At 37.6% G+C, this 17081-nt stretch overlaps 1 protein-coding gene across 1 annotated transcript; it reads right to left on the reverse strand.

Moving 5' to 3' along the window:
• Nucleotides 1-1266: 1266 nt before the first annotated feature.
• Nucleotides 1267-12164, reverse strand: LOC149013163 (uncharacterized). The gene is made up of 5 exons (XM_089158455.1): nt 9316-12164; nt 8330-8973; nt 7602-7811; nt 6586-6800; nt 1267-2737 (listed from the first exon to the last, which is right to left on the reverse strand). The coding sequence occupies exons 1-5, from the start codon at nt 11993-11995 to the stop codon at nt 2695-2697; spliced, it is 3792 nt and encodes a 1263-aa protein (XP_089014581.1). The 5' UTR covers nt 11996-12164; the 3' UTR covers nt 1267-2694.
• Between the last annotated feature and the right edge of the window lie 4917 nt (nt 12165-17081).

Genomic DNA, 17081 nt, shown 5'->3' on the forward strand with positions numbered 1-17081 from the left:
GGTTAGTGCATATGGGGGTTGGTTTTATCATCATATACTTCACTTTACCAACTGAGAAAGCTAGCATCTACATGAGATATCTTTGTACCTGGTTTGCAGTTACTGGCTAGATAGGAATATTTTGTTGTTGAATTAGAGCATTAAACTGCGGCTATTAATCGGAGCAATTAGAAGGAATCTTGACTAATTAGATCAAGAAGTTGAAAAATATCCATCGATTAACAAACATAATGTGCTTTTGATCAATTAGGCCTTTGAAAAGTAAGATGTTGAGATGTCAATCTAGAAGAGCAAAGGCCAAAGGATTAGAAGATTGACAGACAAGTTTGAAAGTAGAAATCATCCTAGAAAGAGAGCCACCGTGAAAGGTGAGGAATAGTAGTAATGGTTGTAGTAGTAGCAGTAGGAGAAGAATAAAGCAACTAAGCACTACCCATGAAGGAACCCACCAAACCAAACTATTGAAAGGAGCTTTACAAAATTAATCATAAAAAGATGGAATTCCATTGTCATAATGGAGTTTGTGCCTGCTTTAAACATGTTTAGGATTCTTAATTTTTTATGGTGGCCAGAGGATCCCACCACCATCACCGGCCAATGCGTCTTGAAGCTAAAATGACTTGTGATGAACGATAGCTTTCCCATCCATAAATTTTTCCATAATAAGACATTGAAATTAGAGAAGCTTTGTGAGAGACGAAAGGCATGATATCACTTGAAAAACACACATTCCGTCTTTGGTTTATCTTGAAAGATCAGAAGAGATGATGAGATATGGACAGCAAATAATAATAAATAAATAAATACAGGGTAATCTGAAGGTCTTTTTCTTGCTGTTGGCATCTTTGCCTGGCCCTGAAGAACCTGCCTTCTTGGTAGAACCCCAGTAAGGTTTCCCTTCAAAGTCAAACCTGAAAAATTCAGGAACTGTTTTAGGGTGTTGACCAGGTGTGTTGACCTGAAAGCTTTTTAGAATTTCTAGATGAAATCGTTTCTCTTCCTTCATTTGTATGGTTACCTAAAGAGATTACCCAATTCAAAAATACAAAGTCACCAAAATATAAGCTTTTCTCTGGGACAGCAAATTAAGCTAAATCGAACCGCAAGCTTCCCAATTCAAACATATAGTCACCAAAATTTAAGCTTCTTTATAAGACCTCAAAGCAAACCATAAGCCTCCAAATTCAAACTTACAAACTGAACAGGGACATAAAGCCATCTTACAGTATGAAAATCTTGAAAATCAGAGACCAAGCCACCAGAATTCCCTGATTCAGGGCTTCTGGAGGGGATGAGTACAGTGTACTAAAAAGAGGTTATGGGAAAATTTGGATCCATTCACATGCCTACCTCCTACAGATTTTGAATTTGAATGAAGTGCCCTAGCCGGATATCAAGGAGAGTTACCAATCACCATCAATAAATAATTTCACACCAGCAGCAATCTTGAGTAAAATAATTGCTGAAAGCACTACACAGGGCCAGCCAATATGAACAAAATTTAGATGAAAATACCAAAACTCTTTGCAGTAGTAGCAATCAGGTGATGCTTTTCACATTCAAAACTGGGATTCTGTGGAACATAATACACTTGGTCACAAAATAACAGCTTGATCACTGGACAATCTCTAACAAATTCTGAGCTTCTTTATAGACCGATTAAATCGCATTAAAATGAAATTAGTTTCAATTTCAGTATTGAAACGAAACATCAGCTATTTCATCAATTCAAAGAAAATTGATTTTAAGTTCTCCTAAATCAAGTGAAAAAAAATTCTATCTCAAAGTCATAATTTCAAATTATGCCCCTGTAAAATTGAAATAAAATCATACCAAAAATAGCCCAAATCTGATGATTACATATCTAAATATGATGTGTCACAATGGGCAACCTGCATAATGGACATAGATTTGTTGTTCTATAGTGGAGTGAAATAACACCATCATCACTACATCGCCAAGTAACACCATGCACTTTTCCAAGTTTTAAACCTTCTATTTAGAACTTTGAAATAATCTGTAGCACCACAACAGAAAAACGAATCATCTCCCTCAAAACTGAGATGAATAGCACTAATAATGTAAGCCCAGCTGGACAGCCTCTGGAGCTGAGAAGATGTTCAGGATGCCTCATGGAAGTTAACAAGCAATGTCATTAAGTTACAGAAGTTCAGATGACTGGCATTTAGAAAGTTTCCAAAGAGAAGGAATAGCCTTTAATTTACATGGTTTAAAAAGAATATGTATTGGTAGACAAACTCATATAAGCATAAACAAGTATAAATGCAAAAGAACTGAAACTAGCATGTCAAAATAAATTAATTCAAAACTTGACCAAACATTTTCACAGGCAAGCTTTAGCTTTTAACCTTTTATCTTGACACCTACATATTGTGAAAGCTTTAGCTTTTAACCTTTTATCTTGACACCTACATATTGTGAATCAGAAGGTGTAACCAAGATGTTGGATCCTACATTTTACAGAAGACCACTACCACCCAGTTTGAAGACCTCTTCAACCACAATTCAGCAAGTAAGGCAAAAGTAGCTCTTCCTAAAGACACTTTTGAAGTAGGTAGCAGTGCGACCATGGCTTGAATCCTGAATTCTACTAAGTCACTGAAAAGGCAAAAGCTGTACAGTCTCCTAAATTCAATTATGCACCTCACTTAGTGATCCCCTTCGTGGCATCTATTAATGCTTGGTTCTTTCCCTTAGCTTCGGCTTGGACCTCTGCCTGCAGAAAAATATTTAAAAGGAATAAGACAGAAAAAGGATCATACACAACATTCCATTAATGACAGAAATGTAGATAGAACTTTAAAATGGTAACATTACCTCATGTAAATTTATTAGGCATGATAAGGATGATTTTTCATCCTTTCTCTAGTTGTCTCTAATTTGAATTATTTCCATATTATTTTCTCCTCCCATTTGAATTCTTTCCATAACATCTCACACTTCCATTTCATCAGTCCTAATTTGGCTTGATTGGTTTCTGTATTAAAACCTTTCCATACATTATATTTTCATACAAACATTTCCATATGTTGTATTTTTATATCTTATAGCTTTCTTTTATTGTTTATAGTTACCTGACTGCATGAGATATATGCTGCCTATATATTTGAAGTCCTCTCATATGAAATTATTCAACCATTTTTCCTATTGATGTTTCGTCCTAATATGGGATCAGCCTAACACACGATTCTGCATCTTAATTCACCATGTCTTCTTCTTTCTCATCTTCTACCTCCTCTTCAATGGCTACCAATACTAAGTCTGCTGATTTAGATTCCTCTCCTATGGTTCACTCTTTTGCTACAACTGTGGTCCTTTCTGTTGTTGCGCCATCTTTCACCACAGATCAGTACCATAAACTTTTATCTCTGTTGAAATCTGGTAACATTCCACCATTGACAAATACTGTAGGACCTACGCACGAAGGAGAGGATTGGGCTGGGTAAGGTGTACAATGGACTTTATTATTTGGAGTTGGATTATCCTGTTGTTGCTACTGTTTTAACCCCCAAGGACCTTTGGCATTTTCATTTAGGCCATCCATGTATAAAAGTTTCTAGTTATATTGCATGTTTGGATCCAAATATTTCTTTTCATAAAAAATGTGTTTGCTCTATTTGTCCTTTAGTTAAGCAACCTCGACTTCCTTATCCATCTATTACAAATCTACCACCTCTTGTTCTGAATATGGGGACCTAACTTCGTTCCCTCAATTTGTAGTGCAAAATATTTTTAACTATTGTGAAAGATTTTTCACGATGCACTTGTGTGCTTTTGTTAAATCGTAAATCTAATGCTTGGTCCCAATTAAGGGAATTTTTTGCTATGATCAAAACTCAATTTGGATACCAAATTAAACAACTCTGAATTGATAATGCTCATGAGTTTTTTAATTACCATTCAAATGACTTTTTTACAACCCATGGTATTATTCATCAACATAGTTGCGTTGATACACCCCAACAAAATGAGGTTGTTGAAGGCAAACACCGGCACCTTCTTAATGTAGCTCGTGCTTTATCCTTTCAAGCAAGTCTACCTCATAAGTTTGGGGTCCTTGTGTTTTGACAGCCGCTTACCTAATTAACCATTTATCTACCCTGTTGCTACATGGTAAATCACCACTTTAAGTTTTATTTAACAAGATCCTTTCATATTCTCATCTTCGAACTTTTGGATGCCTTTGTTATGGTCAAAACCATTTATCAATTCGTCATAAATTTGATCCCCGAGCATCTCCAGGAGTTTCTATTGGGTATCCATATGCACAAAAAGGGTATACGATTTATGATTTACAAACACATAAGGTTTACATTAGTCCTTCACCCAACCTCCCATCTACCACCATCTCCCGGCCATCTCAGGTTCATCGACCACCATCCCATCTTAAAGACTATCATTGTTACACATGGATGCCCAATCTCCTCCTTCAAGCACAAGTACTCTCACTCCTGCTAATTTTTTATCCTATCATAGACTATCCTCACCCCATTTCAAGTATCTCAAGGTCCTTAATGCTATAACTAAACCTACAAGCTTTGCTAAGGCTATTATTTCACTTGATTGGAAGAAGGCAATAGATAGTGAAATTGCGACTTTTGAACTTAACAAAACTTGGTCTCTTGTACCTTTGCCCCCAAACAAGAAACCCATAGGTTCTAAATGAGTTTACAAAATTAAACAGCATTCAGATGGGTCAATTGAGCGTTATAAAATGTGTATGGTGGCAAAGGGTTATACTCAAATTGAGGGTGTTGATTTCCATGAGACATTTGTCCCAGTTGCTAAGTTGGTTACTGTCAGAACACTTCTTGGCATTGCTACTATCAAAGGATGGTCATTTGCATCAATTTAACGTCAACAACGCCTTTCTCCATGGCAATATTGATGAAGAGGTATATATGACTCTTCCGCCTGATTATCATCGAAAGGGGGATAAATTGGTTTGTCGCTTGCACAAATCCCTACATGGGCTTAAGCAGGCTCCCATAATTGGTTTTTCAAGCTTTTTGGTGCCCTTCTTGATCTTGGATATACACAATATAAGGCAAATTACTCTCAATTTTCTCTACTTACAGAGTCATCATTTACCTTTGTACTTGTTTATGTTGATGACATTTTAATTGTTGGGTCTGACACAATTGTGATTTCCAACTTAAAATCACTTCTTCAGCAATGTTTTCGGATAAAAGATCTTGGTTTGCTTAAATATTTCCTTGGTCTTGAGGTGGCACGTTCCAAGAAAGGTATTTTCATCAACCAACAAAAATACACATTGGACATCTTAACTGATGTTAGTTTTACAGGTGCTAATCCGACTCAATTTCAAATGGAACAACACCTCAACTTGACTACTTCTGATGGTGAGCCCTTACCTAATCCAACACCACACCGTCAGTTGTTGGGCCGATTTATTTATCTCGCAATTACACGTCCAGATATTGTTCACACTATGAATGTTCTTAGTCAATTCATGCATGAACCTCGTAAACCTTATATGGATGCTGCTAATCGTTTACTATGTTACCTCCATTGCACTCCAGGACAAGGAATTCTTCTATATGCTAACAGTAAGTTATCTATCCGTGCTTATTGTGACTCAGATTGAGCAAGTTGCCCTATGACTCGGCGATCAACCACTGGATATTGTGCATTCCTTGGTTCCAACCCTTCATCTTGGAAATCTAAAAAACAAGCTATTGTGTCCCACTCATCTGCTGAGGCTGAATATCGTGTTATGGCCATCACCACTTGTGAACTCATATGGTTAGTTACATTGTTCAAAGATCTTTGTGTTTTGTTTCCTCGACCAATACCTTTATTTTGTGACAATCAAACTACTTTACATATTGCTATGAACCCAGTCTTTCACGAGTGCACCAAGCACATCGAGATTGATTGTCATGTGGTTTGCAATAAAGTTCAACATGGTCTCATTAAACCCACCTCCACCACTAGTGCTTCCCAAGTTGCTGACATTCTCACCAAGGCCCTTGGAAAATATTTGTTTCTCAATCATAAAGGCAAGTTGGGAGTTCTTGACATTCCCTCTCCAACTTGAGGGGGAGTATTAGGCATGATAAGGATGATTTTTCATCCTTTCCCTAGTTGTCTCTAATTTGAAATATTTCCATATTATTTTTCTCCTCCCATTTGAATTCTTTCCATTCATCCTTTCTCCCATTCGAATTCTTTCCATAACATCTCATGCTTCCATTTCAACAATATCCTAATTTGGCTTGATTGGTTTCTCTATTAAAAACCTTTGCATACAAACATTTCCATATGTTGTTTTAATGTTTTATATCTTTCTTTTATTGTTCATAGTTACCTAACAGCATGGGATGTATGCTGCCTATATATTTAAGGTTCTTTCATATAAAATTATTCGACCATTTTTCCTATTGAGGTTTCGTCTTAATAAAATTAACTATTTAGCTTCACTAAAGTGACAAATTAAAACTTGCATGTTATCTCACCGAACCACTACAATCTTAAACCTAAGAAGGATTTGCCATCGACAAAATGTACAAGCAGAATGCCTTAACCAACATTAGAAGTTACCTTTTGGTAGATTTGCTGGAGCCAAAAACACCCTTCATCAATGAGCCAACGTCAACAGAGCGTTCCCGCATGATTGTATCATGGTACATCTTGCTTCCAATCTCAGAGATTTCTTCTTCTACCTCTTCAAGTGTTCGATCCACATTAAGTTGGAGCTCCCCTTTTCTGATGACAGTAACATTGAAACCATTTGCTTTGGCTTCTCGAAAGGCATCCTATAGAAAAGTAATGATTGCTTAGTAAAGTTCGTAAACAGAAAATGTTTAAGCTTTCTCATATTAAATGCAGAAGGACCACCACAAAACCTTACAGAGGAGACATAAGGACAAGGAACAGTAAATTATCGACACACAAAAAAATAACGTGAAGTCCAGAGCATGACTTCAGGATGAAGAACACTCAGTATTCATGTCCTCATGCTGCCTTAGAAATGAAAGCACCTACCCAATACGAGGAAATGTGTGTGCACATGTTCGCTCAAACTAGAACACTCAAATTTTCCTTTGGTGATTATCAGCTTTGATCAGACAACTTGACCACTTTGAAATTTTCTCTAGCTTTGAATTCTCTAGTTAGCCTTAGGGATATTAGATGGAACAATGCTTCTGTTGCTTAACACTCTACATGTGGTTATGTTATGAATGTCATTTGTTTTCACATTAATTTAAGAAAATAAAAAATAAAAACATAACTCAACCACTTGACAGCTCAAAAACTGTTGCAAGTGCGTTTGGCTGTCCAAGATCTCCAACAGTTAAGATAACAAGATCATCCAGGTAAGTTAATGTCTGATCTAGGAGATCATGCAAGTAAGGCCCTTACATTGAACTTCTGCTTTATAATGCTCTTTTTCTAAGTACCACTGATATGTCGTGAAGCACAATCGCAACCACTTTGGTGGAACAGGGAACAACTTCATGCACACCCAAATAATTATATTCACGGACCAACTTAAGGTGCAAGTAGATATGGACCAGAAAAACCTAACCTTATTCTTATAAAAGAAGACTGTTTACCTTAGGTGGACGGGCAACAACAAAAGCCTTGCCATTTCCAAGCATATCCATATGAGCCTGTATGATATAGCATAAATTTTTGGAATCTCCTGTATCCTCGAAAGCAATAACATGCAATGGCTTCGGTTCCAATTCTAAATCAGCAGCCATCTCTAAAGAATAAAATCCCACTTTCTGAACCCCATCTTGAACTGTGTATAGTTCAATGCACTGCACCAACAAAAGAGGAATAAAAAAAAGTGAATGGTGGAAATTTCTCACTGAAAGAAAACAAGCTAAATCTGCCACCCATAGCATTATGGCTATGGTCTACTGTGCAAATGGATTAGGATGCCTCCTCAAATGACCTTGCAATTGGTTACTTTTTTATTAAATGTCATCTCCGCGTGAAGATAAATATACTCTTAAGATAATCCAAGAAAATCTAACTGCTAAATAATGTAGCAATATAAATAACGTAACAATATGCTTCCAATGATCTGGTCATAACTCATAAGGCATAACAAGATATACCATCTTGGCTTTTGTCTCCAAAAAAACCACATAAGTGCAAAAGAATCAATCATGGGAACATTCTAGATAAACAAAAAAGAGGAAGAAAATCCAAAAGCATGCAGCCTGAATCTAGTATCAGAATTTGCAATTTGCAAAAGCAGAATAGTATACTTCAACCAATCGAGTGAAAGCAAAGCAACCAAGCTAAAAAGGGAAATGGCTCAGCCAATTACCAGTACGTGAGGAAGATCTAACCACCAGAGATAATCCTCTTCCTTCACTTCGGCATATTCGCGGTACTTACTGACTACAGCCTGTTGCCCAAACATTTCCATCTCTCTTTTGAGCTTATTGAGCTTCTTTTCAATGTATTTGCGCTTCCTCTTGGGTATCCTGGTCATCAGATCAGCCGCTTCTTGTATTTCATCCTCAGTGATCCATCGATCCAAATCCTTTCCCATATCCTTCATTATAGATTTAATCTCTGGATCTGTCTCCGCATTGTAAGCTTCCAGGAACCCTTGGGACCATTTCTTCGTGTGTTGCCAATGCTCTTTACCGTATTTTTTTCCAGCTCTAACGGAACCATCACTGCTCTCGATAACTGTCTTCAGCTTTTCAGAATCACCACCCTGAGACGTCTTCCTTTGATCACACACCAGTGAGGAAGTGGAAATATCAACAGAGGATAGTGAATTTTCTGAATTCTGAAGTTTTTCTTGAGCATTTTTATTCATCGGGTGTGACCCTCCCATTTTTCTAGTAACAAATGACTTGTTCTGTGAAAAGTTGTTAAGGAATTCTGGATCTTTATCAACCGGTGGACCCTTCCAGCGGGGCATAATTTTCTCAGGTCGATCATACAAGCTGATGCCATCTACAGGAATGGCAAACTTTAGTATTGGCATGAAATCTGAAATGCTCCCATTATACTGTGAACTCTTATGCAGAACAAATTAACGAGTAGAAAAGAAAGCAGAAAAATTCTGACCACAAGCCAGTTCAAAATTTTCGAGAAGATCCTACTTTATCACTGTTGACTACAAGTCTTGGATAGGGCATAACCCGTAAGTACAAGAAATGATATTAAGGTATAATCCTACAGCAGCTTTACATTCATTCATTGAATGACAATGAGACAAAAGAAAGTCTTCCTTTTTTCTTTTTTCTTTTTTTCCTGGTAAGGAAGAAACAGAAGAAAGTCAGAGAAAATAAATACCTGCACCATAATCAATATTTTCAACATTTGAATGAATCCATTCATGCAAATTTGAAAGCTTTGCATTCTCTATCTCAACTTTCCTTTCAAGACCCTTGAAGAATGCATGTTTATCATCAGCATCCATCAGGTAAAATGGATCGCGCCCAGCCAACTCATTTTCTCGGACCTTAAAAACAATTTCTCTGAGGCCATCATCCCTCATCCATTCAAGTTCACTATCGTCCTCACCAGACACAAGCTGTCTTAAGTCAGCGATTGAAAGTGACTCATCATTATCTTTTTCTTTAGCAACCATATAGTTTTCTCTAAAACCAACTCTAATCTTTGAAACAATGGGCTCAAACTCCTGAAAGTTCTTCTCGATCCAACTATCCTTGTCTATTTGTGCTGGTGCCTCTGTGCTGCCATTACTGCATCTAAAATCCTGCAAGGTTCCGAGCATATGATCATCCATGTCAATATTTTCCTGTAAATCCCCAGGTTCATGAACCTTGCCTGGAAGGGAATGAGAGAAATCAGTAGCCAATCCTGTTTTATCTAGGGTAGAATCCCCGGGTTCACAAGCATCTTGTATGGATGTATGACTCGAAGTATCATCTACCACAGTAGATTCAAACACACTGTCATTGTTGTAATTTAATGGGCCTGTTTTGAGCTTTAATTCTTGATCGGAAGCAGTAACAAGATTATCTTCTACCTCTTGCAGGTGTCTGACTTGGGGATCTAGGTTATCCTTCCTTTGGGCATGCTTTCGGGAGAGGAACTCCCTGGCTTCCTTGACTGACCGTATAACCTTAGGCTTCATCCCAGTAGATATCTTATTCATTGAATTTGACATATCATTAGTAGCATGGGATTGCATCACTTTTTTCATATCTTGCAGGTGTGATTTATCATTCTTTTCTAGATCCCGCATAGGTTTTTCCCCAGTTTCAGTAACTACCGTGCTAAACACTTTTTGGGTCCCAGAATCAGTAAACTCAGTGGCATCTCTCAAGGATGATTCACCCAAAAAACCACTACCTTCAGTCTTTTTTTCATCCACGGATGTGGGCCTAGATGTTCCATCAGGGTTCCATAAATCACCCTCTGAATGCTTAAAATCCATGTTTAGCTGCATCGCTTCTTTCACTTCTAATACGTGCGAAGTACACTCTTTCTCCTCAGGAACCCATTTACTGCTTCTTTCATCTTCCGAGGCTTCCGTGCTTAAAGATCTAGCAGAAGTCCCACTCTCTTTGGAAGTATCTTTAAATGATAACTCACCCAAGAATCCAGTATCTTCTTCCTTAGAATCATTTACAGATAGGGAGCTCATTGTTCCATTTATGCATCCAGGATTCTCTGAATCTCCATCTAACAGACTATTTGGAAAACTCCCAACCTCTTTCTGACTTTTGCCCTCACTCATCCCATGGTGCATTTTCCCATTCACAGCCTCATTTTCTTCACCATCGCTACTGAATGAGGAGGACTGATGTTGCTCAAGTTGGCGTGCATGTCTTGCCATCGCCCTAATTTCCTGAATTTTATCATCAAAATTATCTGCTTTGGAAGTGAGGGTACTGGCGATATCCACGGATGCCAATTTATCTTTTGATTCCTTTGCTTTCGAAATTGTGTTCACAAGTTCTTGCTTGTCCAGCTGAGGCCTCTCAATGGATTCCATGACTGGTTCTGAAACATTAGGGAGCACTTCAACGGTGCCAGCCATCATTTTCTCTTTTTCCATCCTTGACTTCATCTTTCTCCTCAGCATTTCCTTCTCCTCCCTGGTCAATTCCACCACATCATTGTCAGGCATGAGCAGTCTCCGAATTACCCAAACCATTAAGGAACCGCACAGCATTGTAAATCCAAGACGTGAGATCCTCCTAGACAAGTTGGGCTGAAGCGCACCTGAAAAGAGTTTACCAACCAAACCATATTGTTTACCTGAGACCACGAACTTAGCTATCGAGCTACTTTTGGGGATTTTATAGTTCCCAGCTTCAATCTCTCTCGCTAAACGCTTTGCACCAGAAATCTTCAAATCTACCTCAGCGGTGTGATCCTTCAGGCCGGGTTTTGCAGAAGACCGAGTTTCAATTCGGCTTCTTCTCAATATCTCATCTTCATCAACTACAACTCTCTCCACATTTTCGTCCGAATCCTCAAAAATAGTAAAAATTGGACCAGACCCAACTCCCCAAAATTCTGGATCCTTTGTATATTGATCTACCCAATTCCCCAGTTTATTCCACAAAGCAGAATCAGAAATAAGTTCTGGCTTTGTTAGAGAACCATACTCGACTACATCCCCTTCTACAACCCCAAAATTATTACTTTTAGAATCACTAAAATTCAAATTGGTTTCAGTGGAAACATCATTCGTGGTTTGCAAAGTGGGAAAATCACGAATATCACGCACCTGTTGTTGTTCTTCAATGAGTTTCTTCCTCAAATAGTTCCTCCGCCGCGTCGTTCGTCCGAATTGAGACCAAATACGCGACTTAACACCATTAGAGAATGACGGAGGACTTGAAATTTGGGTTTTTAGAAATAAAGTCGAGACGCTTTGATTACTCTTTAATTGGTATTTCCTGCACCGAATTGCAAAGGAAGATTTGGGTCTAAAAGCAGGAATTCTATAGCAGAATCCAGTTTTTGAAAGGATTGGTGCACTAACACTGTCCATGGAACTGATGGGATAACTCCAGCTGCAAAGCGATCTCTTATATCACTCTAATTTTCCCATTTCTCATTTCTGGCCTGAAATTGGTACTTGTACATCTCCATACCACGGGAGCTCGATAGCCATGGACGTGGCGCTCAGAAGCACACTATTGTTGCTCCTCCTGCTGACACTGACGTGTGTACGAGATGAAGGGTTTCTATTCGGCAAAACTTTGTATTTTACCTTAGTCCCACTTTCTGCCCTGCCCTGGCCCTGCCCTGGCCCTGCCCTGGCCCTGGCCCTGGCCCAAAACTGAGTGTTTTTTTTTTTTTTAAAGAAACCTTTGGGGACGGAAAACCACCTTGAATGATTAAGTCATATTTGAATGAAATTAGATCCTCACAAGGAGTAAATATTCCTAAAAAACGAAGAGAAAATGTCTTCTTGGGTAGTTGCAGGAGAGTAATTAACGAGAGTTAATGCTCATCAAAACTTATCCCATTCGTGTGGATGTGAATATTGCACTCATACCTCTGAGGTGGTGAAGATGCTTTGTAACCCTTGGATTCTTTGATCCCAAAAGGAGGGTGGTGATGACTTGAGATGCGTAGCTTGATTAGCAAGCTAAGTGCTCAAACTTCCTAAAGAAGTTTCTAAGACAATTGTATAAAATTTTCACCGAATAAGATGATCAAATGTACACTGACACAGACATGACAGTAAATCCAATCTTCGGCAAACAAAACGGTATGGTACAATACTTAAGAGAGCCTTTAGGTGAATGAGAATATTTCCGACTGTCAACGTGCATTTAATGAATCTCAGTGCATTCAAAGATGAAATTAATGCACTGATTGACATTTGGAAAGAGATGCACAAAATCCTCTAGCAACGTTACTTTATCCGAGATGTGGCTTGTCGAATACTCACTAAGAGGTCATCCAATAAGTCTCTCATGACAGTTGGCTGCCACCAGGAAGCGCTCTTCTCAGTAAATTTTTCTGCTGAGAAGTGTCTCACCAAGAAGTGCCTTATGAACTTAACAGACGAAAATGCCGAACTAAGGTATTGGTTTGCTTGGTTCACCTGGGCCCAAAGGTTCAAACCAAATATTCATAACATGTCCACAAATAACAGTATATACTTCTACCAAAAAAACAAATAACATTATATACCCATTAAAGTCCCAAAATCCCAAAATAAAATGAACAAAATACCTTCATAATATTAATTTACTAAACTACTGTTGAAAATCACCACACCCCTTCCCCTTGCTAGCTACCACCACCTCCACCTTCTACATGCCGGAAGTTTCCTAATTCTCCTTATCAGAAAGACCAAACTTAGTTATCTGAGTGAAACCATGATTGTGTGAATCAAAATTGCTACTACGGCTACTATAGTTATCAAATCTTCCACCTCTGCGAGAGCCAAAAAATGTCTTCTTCGAAAATCTTTCTTGGAGGTTTGAGCAAAGAATGCCACCGCCGGACTAGGAGACTCACCAAGAACACCGAGATTACAAAGATTGTGACAAAATCCTTCTAGCACAAGAAATGCAATTGAGACAGGAGTTCGAACTCCCTTGCCTCTTGAATTTGAGAAAAAACATCATAAAGTGCTTGTCAAAGCTCAAACCACGACTTCACTTTCACAATGAAACCAAAAACTCCTTTCGAGAGGGTTCTTGTGATCCACACTTTCACAAGTCTGTCCGTTCAAATCGAAGCTTGATATGAGGGATTAACAAATTCTTCACGTATTGCATTCTTCAACAATCGATCAAGTATAGACATTTTGCCGTTCATGAGCCCTATAAATTTTTGGCAAATCTGGGTTTCCCAGATGAGGTAATTTTTAGAGGTCAATCGGACGGTTACAAAATTGGCAACATCAAGCATGCCAGGGTAGGTAAACAAAGAGGCTGAAGGCGAAGGTTGGGGATTCATCATGACAAATTATATAGATATAAGAAACGCTTATACATTGTATGGAACAATGAACAAATCAATAGAATTCAAAAGTGGCTACTCACGAAACTGTTCTGAATAGATACTCCCAAGTCCTCGATTGCCAGATATCTTTCTCTCTCTTTTTGTTCTAACTTTTTTTCTTGGGCATAGATACATTACTCTAAACAAGTCTAGGCTTTTAAATCACAAGCTCAATATTGAGATCCTTCAAGCTTTCCACATTAACTTGATGGAAACCAAGTCCATCAGAAAGGTGGTCTAGGGATTTATATAAGGCTGCTCAATGATGACAAAACATATCTCTCTTTTGTATGAAATTTGATTCGGTGAAAATTAATATTGATCTTACTTGTTCTATATGCTTGGTAAGTTTGTCTACTTGGTTTCTTCAGTGAGTGGGGGTTTTCGCTAATTTCTTGATCTTAGTCACTTGTTTTTACAATATTGCTATGGCTTTTAGAATCTTCAAGGCTGCGTTTGTTTGCAAAGGTGGGGTGGGAAAAAAAAACATGTGGGTCCAATGTGTAGTGGGGTGAGGGAAAAGAAAAGAAAATGAAAGGATTTTGTGGAAAAGTGATTGTGGTGGGTTCCACTTTTTACTTTTCCCAACTTTCCTACAAAGTTCTACCAAATATGTAGGGTTTTAAAATGGCTTGAGGTGGGAAAGTTAGGCTGCCACATCAGCAAACAAACGCAGCCCAATGTCCCAAAAAAAAAAAACAGAAACAAGTGGTCCACACCCTAAGGAGTGGAAAATGGGCAATGGTCGTGCTTTAAATGCGCCATGTCCCAACAATTGAGGTGATATCAAGAGATGTGGGGTGTATGGGGATGTGATACAGTTGATAAGGCTAGTACAACCCAATTGAGGCATGTTGTGTGTCCGTGTCCGCCCTTGAGGCGTGTTGTCTGTCCGCCCTTGAGGCGTGTATTTTATTCCCCTTTGTGGGTGCCTGTGCTTATTTGGTGCAGCTTTATTTCTAAGGGTATAGTGGGCTTGACCCATCCCTTACTCAGGATGATCCTGTCTATTGCATGTATGACAGTTTGGTCGCTTTTCGCTCCTTGGTTCGATGTGAACCTTGTGTTTTCATGCAGCTGTGTGTTTGTACTTTTCTTTCTTTAATGAATGAAGTACTGTTTACCAAAAAAAAAAAAAAAATACAACCGAATTCCACATGAATATGGTCCACATCCTCTGATACAACATATAATAATTTGCCCCGAATCGCTAGAACCTCCGCTATCATTCTCATGCACCACTACCTCAAGGGATGGTTACTTTTGTGTTCGCCTAAAAGTACAATCATCATCCAACCATCCTCAATGCTATGTAAGTGAAAATGAGCTCAGAGCTTTGCTCTAAATGCAACTTAATTAATCATTTAAATTTATTTGTTATAATCAATTATAGGGTCATATTTGGAATTCCCATAGCATTGTCAATCAACTCTAAAATACACTCCACTCAATATTGATTGATGAGATCATTTTTGGCCACTATCTTATAGCTTCAAACATATCCCACTTAATCTCTCTTTCTCATGCAAATGAACCTTTATCTTTGAAGGTTTCTATTCTACTTACAAACTATCCTTCACAATATATGATACATTGATTTCTTCATTGGATATAATTTATTGATATCATAAAATTAAAATTTGTGTTGAAGACACGCTAACACGTGTAAGTTTACTAGCTATTATAAAAGCATGAACGAATAAGAAATAGTTACTGACATCAAATGATGCTTCGTGCATCTGTTTTAGTCCTCAAACTAAAATATGGTTTCATCAGCTTGGAACCTATAACTAGTGAAGCGTTGCATGAAAGTTGTATATACAATTTCTCATCATGAACCTTGATTATACTAATAAAGATGATTCCATTAAAGACAAACAACTATGTGAACCTAAATTCATAGTGCGTGAAACTATGTCACCTCAATAAAGAAGGTTCCATATTACTGAATTACTCCTAAAGATTAATGGAACTCCAATAGCTTTCTCAAAATAGTAAATACCATAGGTATAGGAAATGGGGGAAAATAACAATGAATTACAAGTGAGATTCAACATGACAAATTATAGATATAAAAAGTCGTATATACACTATGCGATTTTTTTGCATTCTAGAATGTGTAATAGTTTGCACGGCAACTTCTCCAACACTACATAGCAAGCTGGAAGTTATATGGTGAGTCTTTATAGGATGAAGAGCCAACAATTTTTCGAACCACTATCATAAAATAACTATAATCCCCATCAGAAAAAAATGATGAAGAAGGAAGATCATAAAGAAAGGGGAGAGCAAGAGAAAAATGAACTAGATCATGGTTGTATTGCACAATGCTATGTAACGTTTTAAAAGAAAAAAATGAAAAAGGATAACACAGTTTTTCAAAGATACGACAAATGTTCAATGTCTCTACAAGTATCAAAAAGTTTTGAATTTGAAACTTGACAAACGACCATGGTCAAAAATGAGCATGAAATAATAATTGAGTTGGTAAAGAAAAGTATAGAGCCAAAGAAGTGGTCAACCATTGCTTAAGCATTTACCTAGGCGAATTGGAAAGCGATGTTGTGAAAGATCATGGACTCAAGAAAAGGTATATGGTTTTTGACATTCTTTAGGCTCTTTTTAGTGTAGTTTAAATTTATGATTATTTGACTTATAAACATAAATAGATATATTTGGTATGATTTATGATCCTATTTTTCATTAAAAAATTTGATTTAAACATATATTAATAAATAGATCAGGAGCTATTTATAATTTATCACTCAAACTATTAATTTTTGTTTATGAATGTACCATCAAGATAAATATGTGTAGAATTACTATTTAAGTAGGGGTAGAAAGGTAAAGTTATAGAAATTTAATTTGGTATCTGAGGTTTATCCAGGCCGACTTGCGCGCACTTCGACTATATCATTGGGGGGACTGTCGTCTACAAAGGTCGAACCCATGACTTCTCCATTGAAAATTATAGATTTTACTATTCTACCAACCCTGCATTAGTAAAGTTGCAAAGAATTAAAACAACCCCAAACCAAAATTAAAACTAAAGTCAATATATATTTTTCAAGGTAAACCAAAATCAAACTAATGATACATGATATGTTATTCAC

Source organism: Hakea prostrata, chromosome 6 (assembly GCF_041222555.1).
Source record: "Hakea prostrata isolate BN-2017 chromosome 6, UWA_Hpros_2, whole genome shotgun sequence".
Taxonomy (NCBI): domain Eukaryota; kingdom Viridiplantae; phylum Streptophyta; class Magnoliopsida; order Proteales; family Proteaceae; genus Hakea; species Hakea prostrata.

What these genes read in the sequence shown, in the direction of transcription:
- LOC149013163 (XM_089158455.1), bottom strand. Translation starts at nt 11,995, where the DNA reads ATGGACAGTGTTAGTGCACCAATCCTTTCAAAAACTGGATTCTGCTAT. An exon ending in TAGATCTTCCTCACGTACTG is followed by an intron (nt 7,812 to 8,329) that starts GTAATTGGCTGA and finishes TTGTTGGTGCAG; the next exon opens with TGCATTGAACTATACACAGT. An exon ending in TTGTTGCCCGTCCACCTAAG is followed by an intron (nt 6,801 to 7,601) that starts GTAAACAGTCTT and finishes ACTTTTCTATAG; the next exon opens with GATGCCTTTCGAGAAGCCAA.